The 19,354-nt window shown below is 35.4% G+C and overlaps 1 protein-coding gene and 1 non-coding gene across 2 annotated transcripts; one reads left to right on the forward strand and one right to left on the reverse strand.

Moving 5' to 3' along the window:
• Positions 1 to 4: 4 nt before the first annotated feature.
• On the forward strand, positions 5 to 11,310 carry LOC106065241 (cyclin-dependent kinase 9-like). The gene is made up of 7 exons (XM_056040840.1): positions 5 to 233; positions 3,231 to 3,312; positions 3,479 to 3,569; positions 3,738 to 3,897; positions 4,448 to 4,546; positions 5,005 to 5,179; positions 7,563 to 11,310. The coding sequence occupies exons 1-7, from the start codon at positions 145 to 147 to the stop codon at positions 7,971 to 7,973; spliced, it is 1,107 nt and encodes a 368-aa protein (XP_055896815.1). The 5' UTR covers positions 5 to 144; the 3' UTR covers positions 7,974 to 11,310.
• A 6,282-nt stretch (positions 11,311 to 17,592) lies between these two features.
• Positions 17,593 to 17,663, reverse strand: Trnag-gcc (transfer RNA glycine (anticodon GCC)). Its single transcript has one exon. It is a non-coding gene; the product is annotated as a tRNA-Gly (tRNA).
• Positions 17,664 to 19,354: the final 1,691 nt, after the last annotated feature.

Below are 19,354 nucleotides of genomic sequence, written 5' to 3' on the forward strand. Positions count from 1 at the left end.
GAAAGAGAACTTCCGATTTTATTCCTATTGCAAAAGAGTGAGTAGCATTGCAATAAAAGTCAGTGTTAAATTTTATAGATCTAGATCTAGAAAAATTCTATCTAGATATAGAATCTAGATCTAATTGACATAGATCTAGATATCATGCCTAAATCAGAAGAATCTTCTTATCCGTTTTGCCCGGACGAAGGAAAATATGAAAAGCTAGCCAAAATCGGTCAAGGAACATTTGGGTAAGACGTCCAACTTCCATTCCATGAATCTATTATCTAGAATTAGTAGAATCTAGACTGTAGATCTAGATCTAGATATCTAAGTCCAAGACAAGTTTGAAGTTACTCTCTAAGACTAAGTGAACTACTAGTCTAGTAGTAGTAGATTTAGTAACTAGACCTAGTAGTACTAGTCTAGACTCTAGATCTAGTAACTAAACTAGTAGGACTAGCTCTTAGACTTAAATAAAATAGGAAATAGGGAGGTGAAATAAAAAAAACAAACTATTTTTGAAAAACCTATTTTTTGTTAGTGTACATCATTAAAATACTTTATTAATAATTATAACGTTCCTATGAAGAATAAATTATGACTGTCACTATGTTTTTACAATTAATAGAAAGTTAAATTTTTTGGTTGCGTTTTGACCTAATACTCTAATATTAGTTTATTGAGCGCAACAAAACAAGTGAGTGTAGAGTTTTTTTGCTGGCATGGCACCACTTTGCCAGTACCAAGCAAGATTTTTAGCAGAATCTTGCTAAACAGAATAAATGGAGCATATGATGAACACCTAAGTCTAAGGTAAGAACAGGCTGGATTCAGAAAAGAAAGATAGCAACACTCAGAATAATTGTAGAACAATGTGTTGAATAGCAATCTCCTCTTTATGCAACAAATGTCGACTTTGAAAAGGCCTTTGATAGTATCGACAGAAAATCTATCTGGACAGTAATGAGACATTACAGGATCCCAAATAAATTAATAATAATAATCAAAAACAAGTCATAACAGGAGTCAAACAGGGATGTCTTCTTTCACCACTCCTGTACCTTCTAGTATTGGATTGGGTCACAAAAGAAGCCTTCTCTAATTCAGGGAAAGGAATTCAATGGACTTTCATACAAAAGCTGGAAGATCTGGAATTTACTGATGACATAGCCTTATTATCACACAAACTACAGGATGTTATATGCAAGAAAGGTCACAGTGAAACAGGAAAAAGAGTAGGCCTCAAAATAAACCACCAAAAAAGCAAAAGTACTTAAAGTAAACAATATATACAAATTGGATACATAGAACTGGATTCTCAGACCATAGACCAAATAAATTTTATATACCTTGGGAGTGTAGTCAGGTGGAACAGGTGTATACATTAAACATCATATAAATCTAGCGTGTCAGATATTTACACACCTAAAACTAACCTGGAATTCTCACATCTCTAACAAGACTAAAATAAGAATCTTTAACTCTAATGTCAAGGCTGTCCTACAGTATGGCTCTGAAATATGGAGAACAACTGAAGCAACAACAAAAAAAAGTACAGACCTTCATCAACAGATGTCTGAGAAATATCTTAAAAATAAAAACTGTGGGAGATGAGTGGGCAGAAAAAATATAGAAGTGCAGATCTTAGAGAGGAAGTGGAGATGGATTGGTCACACCCTTAAAAAATATACTAACAATAGAGCAAGCTAGACAGGCCTTAGAGTGGTACCCCCAGGGAACAGATGTAGAGGAAGACCTAATCATCATCATCAAACTCCATTAGAGTGAGGGCTTGAGAGGCTCAAATCCTCTCTTGCAAAAGCCCTGGACAGAAACCCTGCTGTCTTGCGTAGTGCATAAATGTAGTCATACAGGTTGAGAATTTTGGGTTTCCCAGACCTGTCGAGACGGAGATCAGCAAGTCTGGGGCAGTCAAACAGAATATGAAGCACGGTTTCCTCTTCTTCCCCGCAGCGGGGAAGACCTAATAGAATGTGGTGACTCAGTATACTAGATGAACCCGAGAGGACTGAAAAGAGCTGGGAAGCCATTAAAAAACTAGCGAGAGACATGGAGAGTGGCATGTTTTTACTGAGGCCCTATATTCCATGAGGAATGCAAAGGAAAGATGATGATTTCAATTTCAGTCTGATTTCTTTCTAGGTATTTTAAAAAAGCGATTGAGCAATAAAATTGGTATTTTCATTGTTTATAAATCCATATAGTGTGGGTAGGGGAGGATTATGGGCATTGAAGGAAGGGAGGGGTAAAAGGTCTGTATGTTCTGTTATACTTTAAACTCACTAACTGGTAAGATAGGATTTTAGTTAGGGAGAAAAACCCTTTCAGTTTCACATTTGTTTTTTTCAAGTCTACCAAGTTTTATGTCGCAGTAACATTTCCAACACTTTTAAACACACATTTTAGTCTTCGCTGTTGCCCTATTCACCCTTCTGTTAATCAAATTTTTATGGCAGAAATTTTTTTCTAAATAAGGTTTAGTAAGACTTTTTTTTATAATGTGATCATTACTGTGTATACATGTAGTTTACATCTCCCTAATGGTGTTTCATGTCCAGGGAAACTTAAATTAACTGCATGAGTGAAATGAATGATCATCTAGTTTTTGTTAAACTGTTCATTCTTGTTACAAAACAAAAATATATATATAGACCCAGACTGTGTTTAAAGCCTTTCACTATAACCTACTATGCATAGAAAAACAACTTTTTTTTTTGCTACAAAATAAAGAAAATATAGTTATGGGTTCAAAAAATGTTTAATAAGGTATTAATTTATTTCATCAATTAGTCATTTATTATATATATGAATCAAGTGATATATAGCCATAAAATGTTTGCTTGTAGTTAGCAGTTCATGTAATTAATGTTAAGAACTAACAAACCATATTTGTGACATATTTGTTGACGTAATACATTTAAAAAAGTTAATAATGCTCTCTACAGTTATGATATGATAAAATAGTACCATAGCCATTAGTAATCTTCATTTATGAATACAATCTCAAAAATGAACTAAAAATGTCCAAAGGTCAGTGAATAATGATTCACACCATGATTCATTATATTTTTTTCTCAAAAGAAAAAAAACCTCATATAAAAATGCATTAATATATATATAATATAATATTGCCTCTTCCAAATGTTTGAGTCTTCACCATGATTCATTATGTTTTTCTCACCATGTGACCTTGTATTGATAATTTTAAATTGTTTCTCCTTAAGCGAGGTGTTCAAGGCTAGAGATAAAAAGACAAAGACTGTAGTAGCCATGAAAAAAGTTTTAATGGAAAATGAAAAGGAAGGGGTAAGTCAAGAAAGCTTGTATTTTATATATATATACTTTATATATAAATAAATTACACTATATTATAATACATTATTGCTCTCTTTAAAGTAAACACATTGGAGTTGTTAGTGTGAAGCTGATTCATTCAGATAACTATTTTATCCTCAATTTCTTTACTCTCCAGTTTCCCATCACAGCACTTAGAGAAATCAAAATTCTTCAAGTCTTAAAAAATGACAACATTGTAAACTTGCTGGAAATCTGCAGAATTAAAGGTAACACTAAGGGCTTTGAAGACTTAAGCCTGATCTCTAACGTATCATAACTAAGTAGTCAGGCGGTCTCCCCCATAAGCCACATTAGTGTGTAAACTAATCAAGAAGTACAGGAGACGTTGAGCATAACTTTTCACTGATAAGTTTTCTTGTGTTACCTTAATCTAGCCACACCATACAATCGTTACAAGTCCACTGTGTACCTCGTGTTTGAGTTCTGTGAGCACGACCTGGCAGGTCTTCTCAGCAACCCACAGGTCAAGTTCAGTTTGGCAGAGATCAAGAAAGTCATGCAGCAGCTGCTGAATGGTCTCTACTACATCCACAGGTACGAGGCCAAATAACTGTTTTAGACTGGTACTGTGCAAATGAGGTTTCTATTTTACTAAATAGATGCTCAAAGGACAGTTAAAATAAAGCTCACATGTTCCTTAAGCCAATGTTTGGCAAATCTTACATTCCACACCCAGGCTTATGATGCCATTGCTAAATTTAGTTGGCAGTAAAGTAAATACAAAAAATGGTTTAAAACTTGAATAAATTAAAAAAAACAAGCTCTTCTTAAGTTAAAATGCTAATCCAACCTGCTGTCAGTCTGACAGCTCTTTTTTTTTCCCTCTTAAAGTGGCTTATAAATCCTATAATTTAGTATTTAATGATTCCCATTTAATGAAATTCTTTGTTTATTTATTATGGCAATTAAAAATGATAAGACTAGAAAGAAACCAACTTAATTATTTTCAATGCGCTACCTTTGCCAGTGATGCTCCAACGACCAGGAATTGATCATGTTTTGAGCAGCTCAAAAAGTTTTCTTTATTTTTGGTCATCATCTCTTGCTTAGATCTGAATGTTCTACACTTTGTTTATCCAAACAGCAACAAAATATTACATCGAGACATGAAGGCAGCAAACATTCTTATCACTAAGGCTGGAAAGTTGAAACTGGCTGATTTTGGCCTCGCAAGGGCATTCAGGTAAATTATTGACAGACAGCTACTGTGGAATGTCACACTAATAGTGTCAGTGAAAGCTTTTCTAGTAGTACTTTCTAGGTTGTGTGCAATATTGTCTAGCTTTTCATGCAAAATATATTCTCCAACTTGATTTCTGTTTAAATGTTTGACAGAATTGTCTTAAAAAAACCCATTTAAATAGCTCTTAAAATGTGTGTTATGTATACATTTGATAAAATTTAAGACATTAGAAAAGATAAGTAAAGTTCCTCTTTCAGACCTTGCGATCTATGGGGCAGATGATGTAAAGGTCATATGTATCTTAGTCATTTTGAAGTTTCTTTGTGACTTGGTCATGCTATAGTTTGACTTTGTTTTAAAGTATTGTTTATTTCCTAACCCTATTATACTTTAGATTTTGCTTTTAGAACACTTGCTAGAGTTCTCAAAAGAAATGTTTTGTTTTTTTATTCCTCTAGTGACAAGTTAAACCGCTACACAAATCGAGTGGTAACGCTTTGGTACCGCCCTCCAGAGCTCCTTTTGGGGGAAAGAAATTATGGACCTGCCATTGATCTGTGGGGTGCTGGCTGTATTATGGCAGAAATGTGGACGAGAAGCCCCATCATGCAAGGCAATACTGAGCAGCATCAGGTATCAGGACATACTTTTTGTTTTTATTTTGAGTTGCTCCAATTAGCCGTTCGGTCATCTCGAAAGAGCATAAAAAAAAACATGTAAAACTTAAAAACAACTGACATTGCTGTTCTGTTTAATAGAGAAATACAAATTCTGTTTGTAGCTTTTTTCTTCTGGTGTCACCTACCAGCCCAAACATATTTAAAAAAGAAATTATCTTGTATATTGCATCTTTCATACTATACCATACTCAGTGTGCTCTGATCTAATCTCTTTTGTAGACCTGTGTGTGGAAGGGATATCTGGTAGGAGGTTTCTGTTGCTTTTAGGGCACTCAGCAAACTCAGCTTGAGTTAGTATTCGCACTCCATCTCATTTGCTAGGTAGCCAAGCAGTTTATACCTCTCAGCTACACATATGAAACCAGTTAATAGCAAAATTAGATTTTGAATTTTTACTGGTCTGAAGAATTCTGTTAAAGAAGAAGCAGCCATGAACCTAGGATATGGTGGCTAACAAATAACTTTGTTTGCTTCCAACCATGGGTCTTTGAGTTTGAATGCAGGTGATTACCAAAACAATAAAGTCCACTTGAGTCTGACCACTTTAATTAAAATGAATCATATTTTTGTTGAGAATTGTAACTTAAACTTGGAGAAGGTTTGACAATACCAAGCATTAGGTTGGCTTTGGCACATCTTTGTTAAAAAATTTCGGTTTACCATGTAACCTAGAAATGTTGCAACATTTGGTGCAGATGAAGCTATGATTTGTGTCAGACTAAGGTAATGACTAATACTGGCCACCACAGAAGCTCTGATTTAATGTTCCCATATCCTATCACCAAGTTCATACATGCGCTTCAATGTTGAACATTGGAGCATAATCCTTCAATAAGCTGCGCTGAAGAGATTTTCTTGCAATCTCATATTGTGCAGTTTCATGCAAAAGCTACTATGTGAGACTTCAATGTCAGTAATGGTTTGCTAGACTGGAAGGGCACTTAACTCATTAGCTACTAAGCCCATACCTAGGCAGCATCTCTCTAAATACTAAGCAAAGGGAGGTAACTCCAAAACATCAATAGACTGACTTTACAAAATATATTTAAAAAAAACATAAAACAACATCTTTCAATAACAAAAAATATTCTAAAAAAAGAGAAATGGATGACCTTTAAAATGATGTATAATTTGAATAGGTTTTACAAGATTAAAACAATAAAAACAGGTAAAGACGAAAATTTGTTTGAGTGCCTGATTTTTTGAAGACTGGTGGACCCCCCCATCAGATCTATAATTTTTGGTAACCTGTAACATTTACCCAAAGACCAGTAATGTTTATAAGTAGGCATTTAGTAGGTCTATACAATAAACATTATGCTTATATATAAAATCTGTATATGTCTTGAGTATTTACTGACTTTCACTGGGTGCGCGTGAGGCCCTTAGTAGCCTGAACATGGCATCATGCTGATGTGTCTCAGATTTCATTACTTCTAGCATAACAAAGTAAAAGTATTCAAACCATTGTCCAAACCAACGTTGTGAACACCCCCAACTAGATCTATTTCATCAAAAGTTTTCATGTGGTAAATAAAAACTGTTCAAAATATCAGTCAAAGAAGTTGAAGATTCATTGACGCTAGATCCAGAATAGTCTAGAACTATGCTAGATGATAGATCTAATGTTTACTTTACTCACTCTCTCTGAATCGGACTAGATCTAAGTCTAAATGTAGCGCTAAATTCTAATGATCAATGTCTTGATCAATATCAAGTTTATTAATAGCTGTATTTAGTGTATTATTTGCGATAATGGATCTAAAAATTGAAAGGTCATTGAGAAAATGGCCTGCGCAGCTAAGGAAAATCGAAAAAAAAATCAACAAACTTTGAAGGCCCATCGAAACTGAAGCGAAAGACGCAAAAACATCCGTTTTTTTTTTACGAAGCGATCTATATTTCTACTTTTTAAAAAAACCCAGCCAGCTCAAAATAGCACCACGCGTCGCGCAGGAAAACGAGAGCTACGCAAGTCACTCTGTGTGTGTGCTGTGGCTGGCGCATTTGGTCGCATTAGTAGCTAATGAGTTAAGAGACTTTCTATTAAAATCACCATGTGCTATGACATTAGAACATAAAGCCAACTCTTTGGATTGGTAGTCATTTCCCAATCACTCATTTTCATCATTTAAAAAAATGTTTTTAAAAGGAGTTTTGGATAATATTACATCTGATGACAAAGCATTTAACAGATTGAGGCTTGGTTATCAAGTACTAAATACCAACAAATTTTAATAAAGTGATGTTAGCGTTTTAATTTGTCTTAATTTATTTCTTAGTTGTTTGGTTTTTGTTCAGTATGGTAATGCAATTTCTTTTTTGTTCTGTTTCAGCTAACTTTGATTAGTCAACTTTGTGGTTCCATTGTGCCTGAAACCTGGCCAGGTGTCGAGAAACTTGAACTTTTTTCAAAAATAGAACTCCCCAAAGGTCAGAAGAGGAAGGTGAAGGAACGTCTTCATGGCTACGTCAAAGATCAGTATGCTCTTGACTTGCTTGACAAGCTTCTCTCCCTTGACCCATCCAAGAGAGTCAATTCCGATGATGCCCTGAACCACGATTTCTTCTGGGTAGATCCATTGCCACAAGATCTGAACCACATGCTTTCACGCTACAATAAGTCCATGTTTGAGTATCTGGCGCCACCAAGAAGGCGTGCCCCAATCAACCAACCTCCGCAGGCTCCAGGCGTTGTCAGGCCAGCTGGACATAATCCAGACCAACATTTTGAAAGAATTTTTTGATATGGTGCGTTTTAGCTGTGAATAAAGAAAAACTTTTCAAATTGAGGAATTGACCTTTTAACATTCATTGCAAGAGTGGACTTTTTACTTCACTCAGCAGGGATTAAACCATTCTAATGCTATTGCTGTGACGGAGATAGTCAACCAAGGAAGCTATTGGTGATGGAGATCAACATGGCAATAAATTGTGGTGCGTGTAAGAGACACAAAGCTACTCTTCTGTTGCACATAGTTTTAAATAGGTCACATCATTGGCTAGAGTTAACAAAAACAATCTCAGACAGGACTTGGAGTTCTCTGAATTATGATCTTCGCTTTCGCAAGAAATTATCAACCGTTGATCAGAAATTTTACATCAACCTCATTTCCTTAACGTAAAGTATTTAATTTATTTCTTTAAAAAAAAAAATGCTTTAGGAAAATGACATTATTAGTGAAATAACTTTTAGATCATATTATGATGTTACAATTGAACTCATGAAGCTAATTACAGTGCATAATTAAGTTAACATTTCAAATATATTAAATTTTATCCCTGGGTTTTTTAAAGTCAAAGAATGATTCAAACTACAAACACTCTGAGCACTTCTTCTTTATTGTTTCCTAACAAGAAACACTGTGAGAGCCTCTTTTATATTGTTTCTTAACTGTAGGGCAAATGTTTTTTTTTCTTTTCTTTGTTATAATTTCATTCAGAAGTCTTAATTACCTTGTAATAATGTTTTTCCCCGTCATATTCTTTTTTGTTACTATCGGATCTCATAGAACACCATTGAGTCCTGGTTGTTAAGGAATTGTTTGATATGGGGCTAATATTTCATTGTATCATTGATGCTGACTGCTTGTATGATAATGTATGTATATTGTTTTATTCTTTGTACTTAGTGATATATTATTTATCAGTGCTTTTTTGAGACGTATGCGCTAGTACGTGTACAGGGAACCTTTTTCAATGTGTGGAAAAAATTATTACTTTTTTTGTATTTTAACGGTGATTAATTTATTAGTAGTTAAAAGTTAGGCGATCCATCACTGAGTACCGGCCTTTTTTTTTTTTACAAAAAAAGCGCTGTTATTTATGATAGCAAAACAAATTAAATTCTGGTATCAAACATTAGTTTCTGATCTAGACTCATTCATTTTCTGGTCATATATAAAAATATTTGTCAAATAGCTGCGGCATCGTTGCTCAATAAAATAAACATTGTTTATCCTAATGTTGGGCCTTGACTGGGATATTGGAGGACCTAAACCTAATGGGTGCAACATTAATTAGTTGCTGTTGGCTTATGAACTTGTTAAAACAAATATCTGCTGAGATAAGCAATAAGGAAAGAGATTCAAATGATTGATGCCGCCGCGCTGAACATTAATTTGTTGCTGTTAATATGTGAATTTATAACTAAATTTTTTTTGTGTATGAAACATAATGGAACATGTATGTTAAAATTTCTGAGTTTGTCCATCATATTGGAAGTTTAAAAAGACAGCACAAATTGTTTTTTGTTTAGTTAGTAAGAAAATAATAGTGATTTTATTCTACTTTTGGTTAAATTTTAAGTTTTATGGCTAAAAATATAAAATCTACCTTTATATGTTGTGCAGAATGTTTTATTTGGAAATTTAGGATCAAATGTTACTTGAGAGTGTTATTTTGGAAATTTGTTGTTACTTGAAAAAATATACTAATGTAGTCATGTTTTTTTTTTTTTACCAAGTTACAAATTATGCTGTTGCTGTCTGTGAAGTTAACGAAGAATTATTTGATTTCATACACTGCAATGTAATAAATGTTTCTCACTATTTAATAATTAAGCTTTTTTTTTTTTTTTTTTTCATTTTATCATAATCTCTGTCTGAGGTCCTGTTTGGCGTCTCGGTTCTGGGGAGTCTTTCAGTCTTGCCCATCTGCTTCCTAATTTCTGTGCCACCCTCTTTTTCTTTTGCAATGTGAGATACAGATAATGGCTTGTCTTGTTATAATAATAATAATATTAATAATAATAATAATTTATCCAAAAGGAAATTTCTCATACAGTTTGTGCATTATAACTATAGAAAACCAAAATATACATTCACACTAGACTCACTCATAATTTACATTTGAAATGTTTATATCAGATAGTTGAATTGTGTTTAATGATTTGTGGAAGAAGAGTTTTTTTGTATCTGTTTGACTTCGCTATCGGTGTCTTGTATCTCTTTTGTGATTGTAAAATCACAAAATTCTAACCAAAAGGGTGATTTTTTTATTTCTAAACTCTTTATGGCTTTCTTATGAATGTTTTTCTCGGACAGCTGCTCAAATGGGTTTTGTTTTCTTTACCAATGACCTTACCAGCATCATTTAGGATTTTATCGAGTTTATTTTTAATTTTAATGTTCAGATTGCCATACTAGGCAGTGATATTAAAACTTATAAAATATTGTTGATGTGAGCTTGATAAAACATAGTCAAGGCCTTTTCGCTAACATTAAATGAGGACATCTTTCTAAGTAATTGTAATCTCTGCTGCCCTTTTTTGCTGATATAATCAGTATTTGCAGTAAAATTTTATTTGTCTAAGCTAGTGCCAAGGTATTTAAAAGTTTGCATTATTTCAATGGTCTCTCTCGCTACAAAAACATCATTTCTTTGGTTTTTTTTTTTTGTTTTTTTTTACATTTAATATTTAAAAAAATTATCTTTACAGTCTTTTTTTTTCAATGTGTTCTATTTCTCTGAAATATTCTTAGAGCAGACAAGAAGAGCCGCATCATTAGCAAATTTTTTGAGGATCAAAAGAACTCGGATTTTAAATCATTAGTGTACAAAATGAACCACAATGACGATGTCACAGCCACCTGGGGCGCCCCTGTGTTATCCAGTAGCGGCCTTAGGGGCAACCGCCCCAGAAATAACACTGTTAACAATATTATGTGCATTTGATATTGCATTGTTTATCCTAACCCTCTGAGGTCTTTGGGTCAAAAATTCATTAGCCCATGAATTAATCATTTGGGAATGACCCCCCTTGCTTTTGAAGAGGAGGGGTTCCAATGTAAATTTTGTTTTTATTGTCTAAGGTTGAGAAGCACTGCTTCATATCTAATGTTCTTTTTGTTCTCTGATTTTATACATATAAATATACACACACTCACTAGCCAGATATGACCCACGGCCTATGGACCTTAGTTTGTGTATTACTTATGTACTGGATTGGATTTAGATCTATGTCAAACATGGTGAATGTTCCCTTCACAATTTTAAAAATATTGTTGCGAAAATAAAAGTATTGTGTGAACATTGGTTTAGTCCGACATATTCATATCTCAAATAAAACAGGTTTTTACTTGATTTGTTAAAACGTTTAATTCTTGAAGAGAGATATAATTCTGCTATGTCCCCCAGTTGTGGGAGTGACATTAGTCAACCCAGGCAGACAGAGTAATTTGATATATGCTGCCTAAATATAGTTTTAGTAGTTTTGTTGTGTTTATATTAAGCAATTTTATTATAAAATGCTGAGCAAAATTTGTTTCTCAAAAACATATAAAATATTTATAGAAAAAAAATCTCTACAAATAAGCAGTCTTTCTTCAAAAATAACAATTAAAATATAAAAAATACTTTTATTGAGTGAAGGGAGAGCACAGTCAAATTGCTGTCATGTTTTAATATTGTAAGGCTTATTATCTTCCCCCTTTTCTTTATTTAAAAAAAAAAAATGAAACTAATTGGTTAGTTTGTAGATTGATTCATGTGTTGTCATCGACAATGAATAATTGTGGGACAAACAATCGTGTAAAATAATCAGTCAGACGGAGTAAATTTTAAAAAGCTTTGTTTAAAAACAAAACAAACATTGCATGCCCTATACCAGGGGTCTCAAACACGTGGCCCGCGAAACAAATTTGTGTGGCCCGCGGCCACGTCCACGAATTAAAAAAAAATAGATAAAATTTACAATGACCTCATATAAGCCGTGAAATGATTTACAACTGCACAAATCAGTAAATGAGGTGTCCGCCCACTGCAAGCGAAGATTCTGTGAAGTCAAGCTTTGTTGTTAGCGAGATGGCATCACGACCATTCACCGAAGGCCAGTTTGTAAAAGAGTGTATGCTACAGGCGTGTGAAATTATCTGCCCCGAGAAAAAGAAACTCTTCGAAGGCATAAGTTTGTCTGCGAACACAGTTGCAAGCAGGATCACCGAGTCAGCGACAAATGTTCAACAGCAACTAATTGCCGCTGCAAAAGACTTTGTAATATATTCCATTGCACTGGACGAGTCTACTGGTGTAACAGACATCGCATACTGTGCCGTATTCATTCGTGGGGTCGACAAAAACTTGAACATTGTTGAAGACTTACTTGGGCTTACTACCCATGAAAGGAACGACGACTGGACGCGACGTGTTTCAAGAACTGGCAGGTGTGGGCTACCGTGGGAAAAAAAAACTTGTTTTAGTGGCTATGGACGGTGCACCAGCAATGTGTTCAGAGAAAATTGGTGTTGTTGGATTAATGGTAGAGAAACGGAATCAGCTCAGCTTGGCGGGACCTTTTGCAGCCATACACTGCATTCTGCACCAAGAAGCACTCTGTGGCAAAAGTCTACAAATGAAGAACGTGATGTATGTTCGTGAAGACGGTGAACTTCATACGTGCACGGGGTCTCAACTACAGACAATTTGTGCCATGTCTAGCTGATTTAGAAACGGAAAACGGTGAGTTGCTTTATCATACGGAAGTCAGATGGTTGAGTCCTGGAAAAGTGCTGCAGAGATTTTTTGAACTGTGACGGGAAATAGCATTGTTCATGGCAATGAAAGACGGAGACATACCTCAGCTCAGTGACCCAATGTTTTTGTCGGATCTTGCTTTTCTTACTGACATCACGCAACGTCTCAATGCACTCAATTCACAACTACAGGGCACAAAGCAGCTGATTACCGTGATGTTTCACCGCATCAAATCATTCAGATGCAAGCTGACTTTGTGGGCCACTCAGCTGGCAGATGGAAACCTGGCTCATTTTTCTTTTCTACTGAGCATTACGGTGGAACCACAGCGCCTGAAAGACTACGTAGACATCTTCTCCAGACTACTGGAAGAGTTTGAACACCGCTTTCAGCAATTCACTGCTCTCGAACCACAGATTTTCCTTGTTGCCACTCCGTTCGCAGTTGAAGTGAAAAACGTTCCAGAGGAAGTCCAGATGGAACTACTGGACCTGCAGTGTGACTCTGTTCTGAAGCAAAAATACGCTGATGTTGGTGTTCCAGATTTCTACCAGTTTCTTCCCAGAGAGAAGTTTCCAATCTTATTCTGCGCAGCTGCTAGAATTCTAGCGATGTTTGGGAGTACGTACGTTTGGGAACAGTTTTTCTCCAGAATGAAGATCAACAAAACAGCATTACGATCAAGACTGACTGATGAGCATCTGAGAGCAACCTTGCGGCTTTCCACTACACGCGACCTCAGGCCTAACGTCGATGGTCTGGTCTCTGCTCTCTGCTAAGTGGACAGAAACATGAGTGACGAGCCATCTGCAGCAGGCCTAGTAATTGTAGTTGTTTTTTGGGGGGGAACTACAGTTTCTGCTTTTTAATTTAGTGACAGAGACAACGTCAACTTATTTTAGTAAACTAAACTGCATGTGCATGTAATAAACTACACTAAATGTAATTACTAATTATAAAAACTTTATTTTAGCATTTAACTGCAGTGAAAGTAGGCCTAGTGTTGGTAAAATTTAATGAAAAAACATTCTCTTTTTGTGGTGCGCTGAATGGTTGTTACTTTCCACTGTGGCCCACAAGCTGAAATGAGTTTGAGACCCCTGCTCTATACTATAGCTTAATATGTAAACATTGTTCTACCAAAAATATAATCAATAAAATTAATGTCAAAGACCAGCTAACCACAATATCCGTTGTTTCCATCACATGTGCTAACATAGAAGTTTACTTTCTAGTAATCTTCTAGTATTCTTAATTAATAGTATTCATAATTGATTATCGTATTAAAGGCAACTTTATATGTGCAAAATGATTGTAGCATTATCCTATAAATTATACCTAGACTGGAAAAGATAGATATGTAGACTACTTTTTTTTTTTTTTTTTTTAAGCTGTAAGGGAATTAGCCCGAATCTAAGAAAATCGATCTTTTCTGTCTTAGAAAACAAAAATTATCTTAGTTTTCAAAGTTTAGAAATAATGCAATACCATTTTACGGATTACAAACAGAATGGGCTATTAATAACCGAACTATAGGCCTATATATTCACGCAAATCATATGAAATAAAGCCATTTCCATAGACTTCTATATATTAGGCTATATCTAGACCGGAAACCGGAAACAAATTCTTATCCGCGATTAATCAATTCAATAACACAAACTCTCTTCGTAAACTTGTTTCTGTAGTATTAGAAGATCTTCATGTCTAGTAGGCCTATAGATAAGCCTATAATATATAATATATAGGTCAGTGGATCGGAGGTTATCTGCATATCAGGATGAATGCGCTTGTTTCCTTTTTGTGTTATGACGGGCGTTGAATAAAAAAAACAACTGAAAACGTATAAATAAATATTTTGTCTCGAAAGGCAATGGATGCGCCCAAATGAGTCACTGGTTTTGGCTTAATCTTGAGACGGGGCAGAATCTGGTATGGCTAATCAAGCCAATTCTAGAACGGCAGACTTTGCCACAATTCGTACATGTGTTTGCTTCTGATTCAGGGCTAGCGGACAGGGCAGGCTGTATAAAAATGGAGCATTAATTTTGTTAAGTTAAATCCGTCTTTTAATTAATGTCATGCTGTTCACTACAGGGAATCCTCAATGATTACTAACAAGCGGGAGTCAAAAAAGAGTTGGTACGAAAATCCATTGCCTTGCATTGAGATTAATTGAAGCTCAACTAGCAGTACACACCGGCTACGCCCGTTGGATTCCTCCCAGGTGTTTTATTGATAATTATGGCGGTAACCCCCCCCTTTTTTTTTTAAAATTGTAATAAACGTGCCACATTTTAACGATCAATCTAACATACTTTTATTTAGCCCATGAATTAGTGTATCTGTTGCAATGAAATTTTAAGGGCCCGCCTTCTATTTCCATTTCTGTCTCTTCTCGCTCTCCAGAACCTCCATTTTGTTTTCTTTTAACCTGCGCATAGCAATTTCTCCCACATAGACTTTTGACTTGATTTGGAAAGACCCGTTTCATAATGCGCCTCCAACACATACACGCACACACTTTTCTTCGGCTTCTCAATTCAATCTATATTATATTTAGACCGTGACCCCCCCCCCCTCCTTACTTTTTGGTTATATTATTATTATTATTATTATACTGCATTCGTCACTAATCTTTGGACAAGCCGTATTATTGTTATTATTTTTAACAACTTTAATCTTAATGTAAACAATGCAGGGTATTAGACACCGCATACATTTCTTCATAGCATCAGTTCCAAGCCTAGAGAAAAATAATGCATTTTAGGAAGGCCACAATTAAATTCTTTCTTCTCAGTCCTCTTTCTACATCTATTTTGGTTCCTAAATAAAAAGAAATATCAATTTAGTTTTATTAACTGTAATCGTTTATCTTACCCCTTTTGAACTGAGCGAAATGACAATAGATCTAGATTTATCTTTTTATAATATTAATAGGCCTATATTTTTTTAACAGTGTTACAAAGTACTATTACTTTACCCTCTCTCTCTCTGTCTCTATCTCTCTCTCTGTCTCTCTCTCTGTCTCTGTCTCTCTCTCTGTCTCTCTCTGTCTCTCTCTGTCTTTCTCTCTCTGTCTCTCTCTCTCTCTCTCTCTCTCTCTCTCTGTCTCTCTCTCTCTCTCTCTCTCGAAAAAAATCAAAAAAAAAAAAAACTAAATTAGTCTAGATTATAGATCTATCTTATTAATGTTATTATATTGGTTTTGTCTTTTTATTTAGACCGCGTCTAAAAGGAAGTGGAAATGACGTAAAGAATATTTAAAAAAAAGGAGACGGGGAAAAAAATTGCTTAAAAAATACGGAATTTCTGACATATTTCTTATTTATGCTTTCTAATGGACCTCATTCCCCAATCGTAAATAAACAACATTGAGCCACCTGTTTCTCTCCTATACAAATTACGATCTAATTTTAATCAACAATGGTTATCACCTAACAGTTTTTTTTTCTTTGTTTTATCAATATTATCACGTGATTGTTCGTTTTGGTGAATGAGGTCCATTAGACTTCGGCCTATTGGAGAAATCCCGAAAATAAAAGTCAAAGGTTTTATAGAGCTTCCGTTTTTTCGTTAATAGCGGTCGTCAGGTTGCGAATCTGTCAAAAAAAAAATTCTTATTGAGCACCTGAGTACTAAATTTGATGCGGATACGTACGACAGTTTAAGAGATATCGTGATCAATGAGTGGTATTTTCGCGTATGTATAGTAGATCCTTAAATTGTTTGCTGAGATGGCAACAGTGACATTCATTTTATCGTTCGTGACACTGATTAGTTGATCGTGAAAATCTCCAAGTAAGATCAACCTAGGCGTCATTTTGCCATTTTTGACACAGAGTAAAAAGGAACTGACAGCAGATAGCCTCTGGAAGAGCTCTCACTATGGTCGCGTGACACCTTATTGACGACCTAGGAAAATACAGGTGGAGTCGACGAAAAAAAAACTTGAATAGACCCTCGGCAAGAACAACGGCTTTGTCAGCATGAAATATGGCAAAAGATGTAGGTCGCAACTGGGTTTTAAATGATCACGTGGACTATTGCCTCATTCTTTATCTTCGAAATAAAGACAATGCAAGCGAGGTCCGTCTTCTACTGCCCAGAAATAATTTACTGATGCTCTTTCTTATATTGACGTCGATCTGCGGTGTCGCAAAGCACTTGTAGTTTGTGGGGGTGGGGCAGTCAGCTGTCGGTAAGAAATGAAACAATAACACACATTTCTTAAAGGAAAAAAATAAAGCTATGTCGAAGAAGGCGCAAACGGCACAAAGGTTTTGATTGAGTTATGTGTGGCAAAATTAGTAGGTCACAGCAGGTTGTGCATAACCAGAATTCTTCTTTCAGCTGCGTTCTCATTACATCCCGACATGACCAACGCATAATTTTTCGCCTCAGAACCGGGCACAACAGAATGAGACAACATATGTTCCGGAAGCTTAAAGTCGGAACAAGCGAAGCCTGCTCTTGTGAAGCATCACCAGAGAATGCTGACCTTGTCCTTCCAAGCCCGAGCAAGAATATGGCCCCAAAATCCTCCTATACACACAACAACAAAAAAGAACAACCTCGGAGATCTGTCTGATCTGGAAACCAATGCGCGGTTCATCTCCGACTTGTACAATAGGAAACGAAGAAGAAAAGAAGATTATATGTTGAAGGGTTCGAATGACTAGCCCCACATCTTAGAGGAGCTGCGCAGTAGTTCCCAGGCAGCTTACTATACACATTTTCTTCTATAGGATTGTTTCAGAGCCAGTGCCTTGTTCGAGCCTCTCGAGTGTGTGTGCAGCTTGACAGGCATTGTCTGGAGACAGAGCAATTTCACTATTCCCAACGTCGAAAAAAAAACACAACTTTTTTTTGAAACTCAAAAAAAAAAATTTGTGCATCGACCGGGAATCGAACCCGGGTCACCCGCGTGGCAGGCGAGTATTCTACCACTAGACCACCGATGCTTACATACTAAAGTCAAATGAAACTATTTGTTTTTAGGGCTAGAAAATATTTTTACACTCATCCCCTTTTCTCTGCAAATGTTGGCTATTTTATATTTATTTATAGATATAAGCCAAGTACATCAGTCGCTCAAGGCAAAGACGTCAGACCATTAAGTATGTAGTGTACATACATTTCGGCACTTCCTTGAGAAGAAAAATTTTTTTTTGTCCTAGACCTTAGCACGAGGAAAGCAGCGGATAACTGGATTGACGGGACGGCGTGCAGGGTTCAAACTCGGAACTATCGTGAGATGAAGTTACACGTGAAACAATAGAGACACCTCAAAATAGTTGGCATAGAGTTTGTATAATTAATGTATTGTAGGCTGTATGTTCCAAAACGTATGTGTTTTTTTTTTTTTTGCCTGTTTTTCCCCTATGTTAATGCTTTTGTTCGATATTTCAGATGCAGTAGTCATATCACTGTCTAGTAAAACAAAAAATCTCGATCTGTCCTGTAAGGCTTTACTTGAATGAATGTGGTTCTTTGTATTATGCTAGTACCTCTTCTGGTATCATTGGAATGCTCACGGTATATTAATTAAATGTCCTTCTCCGCGCTGAACTTGTTGCATATGTCCCCATGTAAATCTACTGAGTTATATGACCACACCATGTAAATCGACGAATAAACACGAAGATAGCAGACATGGATTTATTTAACACAAATAATAATTCACAATAAACTGGCAACTTCAGCCATCAAGAAATCAAGAAAGTTTCACACAAAACAATAGCGTAATCCAAACGAATTCATCAAATAGGCCTACATAGCTAATAATACTTTCATCTTAAATACAAGACACGTCTGTCTTCTACAATATTTCTGAGGTCTACTACTTGACCACGTGATTGACACCCCACAATGCAACTGTGGATCTTTGTTTTTCACTTGAAACCTCATGAACGTGACTATAGCATGTACTTCCCGCTTCCCTCCTGATACATTCTCAATAGCTATAAATAATGTTGTCACATGTCCCCGTATACCCCGTCAAAAATGTTTTATTTCAGGCGTAACGTCTGTATTAGATAAGATAAGTTCAAATACAAAAACACAAATTTAATAAAATGCTCTGAAAGACACAAAGATAAAGGCACATTCCTCGTCCCATTTGCTAGGACAAATTTGTACAAATACTCCTTCTTCCCTAGTGCTATTAGAGCATGGAATGGGTTGCCTGAGCTAGCCAGGAAAACCAGTGACTTGGCAGAATTTAAGTCATTGGTTAATATGCATGACTAAATGCATGACGCGTAGGACGTAATCATCTTCTTTTTTGAAGTAACGTCTGTATTATATAAGATAAGAGTGTTTTATGCGGCCCGCGGACACCTATAGAAATTAGGTATGCCCACAGATTATACGTATAGAAAATGATAATAGATTAAAAATAAATATCTAAATAAATTACTGAAACTTCTGATTTTGATCACTTATGATGAAGTGGCTAAAGAAACATTGTCTCTAGTCAACAAGTCATTCTAAAACGTTGAAAGTAAACGAAGAATATTTTTATTGGAAATAAAATAATAATAATAATAATAATAATAATAATAATAATAATAATAATCTTTATTGTCCATATGGAAATTTGTCTTACAATTTGTGCATTACACCAAACAAAAACATTATAACTATAAGAAAC

This window comes from Biomphalaria glabrata, chromosome 9 (assembly GCF_947242115.1).
Source record: "Biomphalaria glabrata chromosome 9, xgBioGlab47.1, whole genome shotgun sequence".
Classification (NCBI taxonomy): domain Eukaryota; kingdom Metazoa; phylum Mollusca; class Gastropoda; family Planorbidae; genus Biomphalaria; species Biomphalaria glabrata.